The sequence below is a fragment of the Carassius auratus genome, unplaced genomic scaffold (assembly GCF_003368295.1).
Source record: "Carassius auratus strain Wakin unplaced genomic scaffold, ASM336829v1 scaf_tig00216727, whole genome shotgun sequence".
Taxonomy (NCBI): domain Eukaryota; kingdom Metazoa; phylum Chordata; class Actinopteri; order Cypriniformes; family Cyprinidae; genus Carassius; species Carassius auratus.
The window spans coordinates 458,833-468,849 of record NW_020528709.1 but is presented as its reverse complement, the minus strand read 5'-3'; the positions used below and the strand labels follow the sequence as shown (position 1 = coordinate 468,849).

The 10,017-nt window shown below is 38.5% G+C and overlaps 1 protein-coding gene across 6 annotated transcripts; it reads right to left on the bottom strand.

Annotated features, from left to right (window-relative positions):
* Positions 1 to 636: 636 nt before the first annotated feature.
* Positions 637 to 2,598, bottom strand: LOC113098883 (cellular tumor antigen p53-like). 6 transcript variants are annotated; one of them, XM_026263934.1, is made up of 4 exons: positions 2,307 to 2,598; positions 1,690 to 1,808; positions 1,371 to 1,431; positions 637 to 1,157 (listed from the first exon to the last, which is right to left on the bottom strand). In XM_026263934.1, exons 2-4 carry the CDS (start codon positions 1,755 to 1,757, stop codon positions 846 to 848), a joined length of 441 nt encoding a protein of 146 aa, XP_026119719.1. In that variant the 5' UTR covers positions 1,758 to 1,808; positions 2,307 to 2,598; the 3' UTR covers positions 637 to 845. The 6 variants fall into 6 exon arrangements, with proteins under 6 accessions (XP_026119719.1, XP_026119720.1, XP_026119721.1 ...); XM_026263935.1 differs by having other exon boundaries at positions 2,410 to 2,598; XM_026263936.1 differs by having other exon boundaries at positions 2,457 to 2,598.
* Between the last annotated feature and the right edge of the window lie 7,419 nt (positions 2,599 to 10,017).

The window sequence follows — 10,017 nt, the reverse complement described above, 5'->3', positions numbered from 1 at the left end:
AATACACGTCACACCTCTGTTTATCAATTTGCACTGGCTTCCAATAGCTGCTCGCATAAAATTCAAGGCATTGATGTTTGCCTACAAAACTACCACTGGCTCTGCACCCATTTACCTAAATTTGTTACTTCAGACTTATGTGCCCTCTAGAAACTTGCGTTCTGCAAGTGAACGTCGCTTGATTGTGCCATCCCAAAGAAGCACAAAGTCACTTTTACGGACTTTTAAATTAAATGTTCCCTTCTGGTGGAATGAACTCCCCAACTCAATCCGAGCAGCTGAGTCCTTAGCCATCTTCAAGAATCGGCTTAAAACACATCTCTTCCATCTTTATTTGACCCTCTAACTTTAACACTCACTATTCTAATTCTATTCTTTAAAAAATCTAACTACCTTTCTAATCTTTTTATGTTCTATTTTCTTTTCATTTATTAAGCAATTGTATATGTATGTGTGTGTGTATGTGTAAAGACCTCTAACTAGCTTGCTCTATTCTTTTGTTTTTTATTCTGTTTTCTTTTTATTTATTATATTAGTTAAAATTCCGTGCTACGTGTACTTTGTTAACCTAACTGAGACTTGTTATAGCACTTATATATCATTGCTCTTTTTGTTGTTTTTGAATGCTTCCACTTTCTTCATCTGTAAGTCGCTTTGGATAAAAGCGTCTGCTAAATGAATAAATGTAATGTAAATTATCCATGGATCATTTAAATCAGTGGAATACCTACAACTCTCACCTGCCTTCTTATTTATTTGCCTATTCCTAAAATTATTTAAAAAATTGCTAAATATTAACCCAAATTATATGTTCCATTATGGTCAGTAACACACACCATATAAATTTAGTGAAAACTACTAGACTGGTTGATAAACGTATGCAGATCTGGGGAAAAAGCAGGAGAAAAAAAAAACTGGATATTCAAAATATTTTGCTCATCACTTACTGTAGATGTGGCCGACTTTGTAGTGCTGGACTGATTAAAGCGTAACTGGAAGTCATATTCTCCAGGATAGTTTGTGGTTGAGGGCATTACAGTGGCAGGAGGTGGGAGGCTGTCCACAACTGGGGCTACATCAGTTGCAGGAACAGCAGCATCCTTGTTCTCTGGGAGATCCAGGTCAAAGCCATCTGTAAAATGGCCATCGGGCAATGCCTGTGGTAGCAAGAGTTTAAATTTAGGTACAGATGCCTGTTTGATGCTTTATTCTGTTGAAAAGTTTTAAATTAGAAACAATAATATCCCTGCAGCAGTTAAGTTAAAACAGCTACTGGATCTCTGGTACCAAAAATCCTAAGCCACTTCAGTCATGTTTAAAAAAAAAAAAAAAAAAAAGTGTGAATCAAGAAAAATAAAGCACCAGCTTACAGCGGTAAGCCAAGCATCACTGTTTGTACGAGGCAGCTCCTTGATCAGCTCACCAAATCCTCTATGGAAGAAAAGAAAATAGATGGAGATGCATTTCTGAGAACTGATCTAAAACAAAATATTTTTGTTAAAAGATGTACATAAAAAAAAATTATAATAATTACATTAAAAACTGAATGTAAAACCAAGACTGATGTTTGTGACTAATGCAATATGGTGTAGTATGTGCTACTGCTATTTCATTGTATTGTTAATTTGTTACTCAAATAAAAGTTAGTCTGGTGATCAATCCTTGTAACTCATCTGTGTCTGGACTTACAGGTCCCCCCAAATCTGCTCAAATTTGCCCTGGCTCACGGGCAACTCTAGCAGTTCCTTATCACCCATGGCCTCACTACCTCCGGCCTGCTTCACGGGTCAATAGAGGGCACTGGGAGACTGTAGAAATAAAAAAAGAGCAAGACACTAGTAAAAAAGAATATCCGGTAAACAAACACAAAAAACGGTGTGCATAAAATATTAACAACACACTGTACTGTGAAACTGTAATATTTACACGTCTTTTTTGCCTCTTTGAACCAGCAAAAGATCACGGGACACAAAATACTTTTTCTAATTCAAATATCTGTGATTCAAAAAATCTCGAAACACTGTTATAGTGTTATACCCGGGGGTTTGGTGTTGATGGTTAAACAAAATTCCCCTAATGAGGACCAAATCCAACAAATTAACAGCAACTCGACACTAAAAAAAAAGGAAGCTGGAAAAATTTGATTGCCATGTGGGATCAAATACATGGAAAATATTGATAAACTAACGAGCATCAAATGTGTTAATGTCCACATGAGAGGAAATTCACATCTCCGTGTTTAAAGATAAATGTGTCTCATGCTTTCGCATCTGCCCCTAATCTGAACATTAATATGAACAACGTACCAAACGGTCGTCACGAGTTAAGAAAAGGGAAATGTTTTGTTGTTCGTTAGATAACGTTAGCTTACATAAAGATGACTTTCAAACGTACGTGTTAATCAATCACCGTATTGATCTGGATCAATACCTTGCCTCTCTCTCAGTGAAACTCACTTTCCAGATATCTACACACTTGCCTATCTCGGATCTTGAAAGAAACGTGTTGTTTTAGATAAGAAATAGTTTACAGTTCACACAGACTTCAGCCGCTTCCTATTCATCAACGTGAAAAGGCGAAGACCACAGTCACGTGTGAGCGGTCATGTGACAGGCGAGAATTATCAAAGTGCATTTTTTGAACTCAAGATCAAGAACGATAGAAATCAACAGGAAATGGAATTCGATGCTAGTTAGAGACCTTGGGCAGTAGGCTAATATATGCAAAATAAATGTTGGTTACATTTATGATATTATATAAATTGACTATGATGTTAATGTGACAAACGTCCCATACAGAAATATATTAATAATACAATAATTAATAACAATTAAATTAAAATAAAAGCAAACATATTTTATACAATATATGTAAATATATTTGGAAATATATTTTAAAAATATATTTAAATATTTGATTTTGGTCGCTTTTTAATATTTTTAACATATATTAAACATATGTAAATATATTTTTATTGAAAATATTTACATATATTTATTTACTTCATAGTAAATAAATTTAGATATGAGACTATGTAAATATATTAATTGGCAATATATGTCCATACATGAAAATACATTAAAGTTCTATAAATGCAAATATTTTAAAATATTCAAAAATTTAATTAAATAAACTTAAACATAGAATATATTCCAGTTTACTCAAACGTAAATAAATGTAAATAAATTAAATCTCCACACATGTAAATGTTTTCAATAGAACAGAATCAGAATTAGGTTTATTTGCTGTGGTTGTGTGTGTTTTTTTTGTTTTTGTTTTTTTTTAAGGTGCTCATATACAAACATACATACACATCTGACATGAGAACAAAAAAAAAAACAATAAATGTAGCAAGACAAAATAAATTTGTGCATTTTACTCTATATAAAACTGTATAATTAATAGAGATATGCATATGTATTTACACAATAACTGAGAAAGGCAATAATTAAAGATGTAGAATGATTTACGGAAAGGAATTTCAGAATACAGGTAATGATTCATGTTAGCTGTTTAAGCTGGAAGTGGCATGAAGAAAAATAGGTTTTTATGTCTAGATGTTCTAGTGCCCAGAGATCTGTACATCTGCCTGAGGGGAGAAGTGCAAACAGGTTGTGTCCGGAATGAGAGGGATCTTTGATGATGTTACCTTCCCGTTTCTTCACTCTCGAGTTGTACAAGTCCTGAAGACTGGGCAGGTGCACACCAATGATCCTTTCTGCGATCCTGACAGTTCGTTGCAGTTTAAATAGAAAATAAAGATGAATATGTATAGTTTATGCATATATAATATATTTGAAGATAGTTTAAAAATCACTTTAATTAAAAGTTGTTATATATTTCAGAGCCTATTAAATATATATAAAAAAAATAATGGCTTTCAATTATGTTTTAATGTTGAATGGCTATAACTAATAGGTCAAATTGAGGGAAAATGCACCAGCAGGACAAATTAAAAACAGTATGAATATGTTTAGCTATTGTAGTAGTAATTTATTTTATTATTATTATTATTTATTTATTTATTTTTTGCAAAAAGAGTTGCAAAAACTCTGGGGGTGAAATGCTATTTCATGCATACTGAGTTTTTTACACTGTTAAAGAGTTGGATTCCCATGCTAAACATGGACAAAGTTTCAAAAATTAATTTGTACGTTTGAAGGAGTATTTTTGTTCCAAAAATACTCCTTCCGGTTTGTCACAAGTTTCGGAAAGTTTTTTCGAGTATGGCTCTGTGTGACGTTAGATGAAGCGGAATTTCCTTATATGGGTCCTAAGGACACTTCTGCTGGAAGAGCGCGCGCTCCCGTATAGCAGAGCACTGAGATGCTGAGTACAGACTCACTGATCACAGTGAGAGCGTCGCGAAATGTCACAGAAGTGTGTTTTTGGTTGCCAGGGCAAGACAACCCTGCACAGATTACCAAAAAAAAAAAAAAAAACAGCATTAAGGGACCAGTGGATGGAGTTTATTTTTACAGAGCATCAACAGAGTTGTGTAAGTGTTTTTGTTTGTTCCCTGCATTTCCAAGATGCTTGTTTTACAAACAAGGCCCAGTTTGACGCCGGGTTTGCACATCGTTTATTTCTTAAGGATAATGCAGTCCCAATGAAAAAGGGTCACGATCTTGTGTTGGAACCGCATGTGGTGAGTAAAACTGCTTCAAATATCTCTGTGTTGTTAACTTAGCTATCAGCGCGTAAGCACATCAAGTAAACAACATGCGATGTTGTCATCAAACTGCACTTTCCACATGTACAGCTTAAAAAAAAAAAAAAAAAAAAAAAAAAAAGTAGAACTTAGTCATTTTCCAAAACCGCTATATGTAATATGTTTGAATCTATTAATAGTTTATTTTCACATTATAAATAATAAATTATTAGTAAGATAAATTAACACTTGTTAATTTATTCTAATGTAGTACACTGTAAATTTTAAGGTACTTTATTTCTCATGTTACTAATTAAAATTATACAAATGTATTTAATAATCAGATTAAATAAATACATAAATAGTTTCAGGCCTCCATGTGAATATCTAATTTAATTGACCCTAGAATGAAGGATGTAATATATATATGTACAATTCTCAGCATACTCAAATTAGGGAAAATCACAATTAGAACACATTAAATATTTAAATTAAGTGTTTTGTTTGTTTTTTTATCCTTTTTCAATAGAATTGGTCCAGACTTCTGCAGTGTCAAGTGAAGGACGCTCCTGTGAGTCTGGTGACACTGAGTGTGAGTGATGGAAGCCCTTCAGGAATGGAGCAGAAGTGTAACTCAGTCTCATTTATATATTATTCTCTGTGCAGTACAAATTTAAAATGCACAAATGAATATGAACAATTAAAGTTTAACTGGGCAGGTACACAATTTTAGCTTATGTTCACACCTGGAATTTACTAATTATTAATTTAAGATCTCAAACTGCAAAAAAAAGATAAATGGTAAGTTGACCCCAAAATGAAAAATTGTCATCATTTCTCACTCTGTCATTCTAAACCTGCAAGACTTGCATTCATTTTCCAATTACAAATTAAATTAAAGTAAATTAAATTAAAATTTAATTTATGCATTTAGCAGACGCTTTTATCCAAAGCGACTTACAGTTCATTCAGGCTATCAATTTTTACATATCATGTGTTCCCGGGGAATCAAACCCCCAACCTTGCGCTTGATACCATTAAACACGGCTTCTTTAAATGGTATCAACTGAGCAGAATGGTTCCTGAGAGAGATGTTGTCATGAAAATTGTATTTCTTTTTTTTTTTCTTTCAGGAAGCCAAGTTCCTGGCTTCTCCCAAGACCTTCAAGGACCCAACTGACCTCTGAATCAGCTGTAAAGGAGGAAGAAACCGATTGTCTATGGTTAGACTATATTTCAGAATAAGAATATCTATATTCATGCTGTATCTATATTCTTGTGTTCATGCATTTTTTTTTTTATTTTTTTTTTTGCTGATTTTGTCCTATCTGCTATTTAGAATGGACAGCAATATTGCATCATTTGATCTCCTACTTCATTTGATTCCACCATCATCACAGGCTGCAACGGACCTGGAAAAATGTCATCCTGTCAAGCTGAAAAACATCTTCAAAAAGGTAAATTTTTACAAAAGGTACTGTCACTACCTATTGTCTGCCTCAAAATGGGTTGTATATGAAAAACAAATAAATACAATTAGTTGGAGTGCTGACCTTGACTGTTACTTTTGTCTTTTATCTGCAGGCACTAACAAAAACAGCTTATAGAGAAGAGACCACATGAAAAATCATTCGTGGATGATACACAACTCAAATCTACACGTCATATTTGTTCATGTCTAGGTAAATTTGATGATGTTGTGTTTTATTAAGTACTTCGTTTCTGTGCAACACTTAATGAATGTAACTAATTAACCACTACACATCTGATATATGTTTTTAACGTTGCCACTTTGCCCATTTGGTCAATAAATAGTGAAATGTATATATCTGTCTGAAGACTCTTGATTTTATGTCTAATCTTGTACATGAACACCCATACAATAGCATTTTTTTGTTTGCACTGAAAAGAGTACTTTATTAATTACACTTAAAACAACACCGGGGTGTTAAATACCCCAGAGTGTGAAAATATGGAGTGTTACACTTTACACTTGGAGTGCTTTTCTACACTATAAGGTGCTAGATTAACACTAAACATTCAACACCACGAACAGTGTACTTTTAACACTAGACAGATTGGGACCATTATATGATCTTTAGTAGTGTTAAAATTGACACTTTAAGTGTTGAATTGACACTCTGTTTTTTACTGTGTGTAAAGAAAAAAGTAGTTTCTGTTCCATTCTTTGACATAAGGACATTCTGCGGAGACCAGAGGTTCATTCAGTCTGGTTCTTTTCTTGTAGGTGGGTGGAAGTCAATCCAAAGATCTTGTGATCATGATTACTATCATGGGTTTACATATGATGGTCATGTTGTGAATCTCTTTGACCATCAATCTTGATTACTTGCCCCAAATTTGACAATCTCTTTTCTGAATTGGAGTTGTCAATAATTGTTCTTTTGTTCTAATGTTTAAAGCTGTTTTAGCTGCTAGTTAGTGGACTTCCTTCCGACTTGTGGTGCTAGGAATTGATTTACAACATCCTGTTGTCTTGAGCGTTTCTGTGGAATTTTGGCTCCTTATGTTTCAGCCATGCTCCCGATCGAATCTTTAATTTGTCTTGTTCGGGTCTGATACCACACAGAAGCAATTGTATAATCTATATAGTTTTCCTTTTCATAGTCTATGTATAAGTAAACATTTATATGTAGTATATTCATATTCAAATCTGTAGGTTAGTTTGTGTATAGGTACACTGTTTATGTGTAGCTTTTGTATAGTTTGTTTTTTGTTTATGCATAGGTTAACATTTTTATATATATAGTATTTAAAGTCAAAATCTGACATTAGGTTAGTTTTTGTATAAGTATAGTATTATGTGAAGCATTCATGTAGTTTGTATTTTTTTAGATTATGTATTGGTAAACATTTATATATAATATATTTATAGTCAATAACTTGTTAGTAGGTCAGTTGTGTAAAGGTTTATACTGTTTTACTTCATCGTTGTATGTCTGTTTTTCTTTAGCACCGTGGTCCTGTGAGGTATGACATTTTGTTCCACCTGATCTCCACACATGTAGCAGAATGACAATAAAGCTCAACTTGACTTGACTTGAACTCTGCTGCACGGCCATCAGCATGGAAGAATATAGGAACAAACAATTTGTCACATGATTTCCTTTTTAAAAGAAAAAGGCTTGCAGATTTGTTAAGTATGTATACTCACTGAAAGCAGGACATCACTGTTAGTCATCAATGAAAGTGTGAGACTTCTCTGTATTTGAACTGATAGCTAGCATACACACCTTTATTCATTCATTCATTCATTCATTCATTCATTTTAAACCAGAAATCCAATATTTGAAAATAAGATTGACTTATTGGCAGAAACACAATCAGGGTATCTTCCAACAGGGCCGGCCCGCGGCATAGGCGGTATAGGCAAATGCTAAGGGCGCCACTCATCCATAGGGGCGCCAGAATGAGTGAACGAGTGAATTTTTTTTTTGTTTTTGTTTTTTTACATTTTTTTAAAATAATAGGCTACTATTTAAAAACCATTAATTGGAAATACTACCAAAAAAAGCAAAAAAAAAAAAAAAAAGTCCAGCTCTTCAATCTTCCCCCGCCCATTGAGTGCTTGAAGTGCGTCAGAAACAGAGCGCGCGCTGTCATGATTCTGCCCTCGTGTCCTTGGTTTTTCCCAAGTCTTGAGGCAGGATCATGACAGACCCATGTTTTGTGTACAAGCACATGGCCTTGTCTTTGGGCCATGTGCTTGTGTTGTCTCGTTCCCTTGCCCCGCCCCCCTTGTTAACCTAGTCGTGTCGTGATTGCTATCTGTGCCACCTGTCGTGTCTTAATTGTTCCCCTATTTAGCTTTCCTAGTGTGCTCTGTCTTGCGTCGGTTCATTGTTCATCACTTGTGATTGTACCACATTTGTGATTGTGATTGTTCCTGAAGAAGTGTTTTGTATTTCCGTGAGTGTTTGTTTATAGTTAGTGTTCCCGTGCTTTGAGTCTTTGTTTATCTCGTTAACTCAGTCCTGTTCAGTTATTTTGTATTTCCCTAGTCAGTGTTTTCCCCCTCGTGGGTTTTTGTTTTCCTTTTTTTGTTAAATAAATCCTGTGTTTCGTTACTTCCTGTCTGCATCTGAGTTCCTCCCTTACCAAAACCCTGACAGAATGAACCGACCAAAAAGGAACTCAGCAGGCAGGAGGTCCCCCGAGCTCCAACACTTGTTGGAGTTCCGTCGTCAATGTTGGATGTCATCCCCCACCGACAGGAAGGGGGTCACCCTCCCATACTCGCCCGAGGGGGAGTGGATCCTTCAGAATTATGCCCGGCTGTGGGAGAGCATCTCCCAGGAGGAGCCAAAGAGGTCCCCTCCACCTACCCAGCTGCCAACGATCCCAGAGGGTCGTGTCCTGGCCGTGGCAACCCTGGGGGATCAGGCAAGTCCCTCCCAAGATCCTGAGGCACCTCCCACTACCTTAAGTCTCCCCAACAAGCGAGGGAGACGGTTTTCATGGGAGTCAGCTTCAGAGTCTTCGGCCTCCGAGGCTGCCCTGCCCGAGACCAAACTCCCCCAACCCGCCTCTGACCCAGCTGTAGCCTCTGCACCGCGCCCGAGGAGGAAGAGGAAGAAGAAGGGGCCTGCCGGTCCTGTGACCCTGTCTCCTCCCGAGCCAGCAGCGGTGAGCGCTGGCGTGCCCGTGCCAGCAGCGGTGAGCGCTGGCGTGCCCGAGCCAGCAGCGGTGAGCGTGCCCGAGCCAGCAGCGGAGAGCGCTGGCGTGCTCGAGCCAGCAGCGGTGAGCGTGCCCGAGTCAGCAGCGGAGAGCGCTGGCGTGCCCGAGCCAGCAGCGGTGAGCGTGCCCGTGCCAGCAGCGGTGAGCGCTGGCGTGCCCGTGCCAGCAGCGGTGAGCGCTGGCGTGCCCGTGCCAGCAGCGGTGAGCGCTGGCGTGCCCGTGCCAGCAGCGGAGAGAGCTGGCGTGCCCGTGCCAGCAGCGGTGAGCGCTGGCGTGCCCGAGCCAGCAGCAGTGAGCGTGCCCGAACCAGCAGCGGTGAGCGTGCCCGAGCCAGCAGCGGAGAGCGCTGGCGTGCCCGAGCCAGCAGCGGTGAGCGTGCCCGAGCCAGCAGCGGTGAGCTGACAAATAGATAAGCGTGCCCGAGCCAGCAGCGGAGAGCGCTGGCGTGCCCGAGCCAGCAGCGGTGAGCGTGCCCGAGTCAGCAGCGGAGAGCGCTGGCGTGCCCGAGCCAGCAGCGGTGAGCGTGCCCGTGCCAGCAGCGGTGAGCGCTGGCGTGCCCGTGCCAGCAGCGGTGAGCGCTGGCGTGCCCGTGCCAGCAGCGGAGAGAGCTGGCGTGCCCGTGCCAGCAGCGGTGAGCGCTGGCGTGCCCGAGCCAGCAGCAGTGAGCG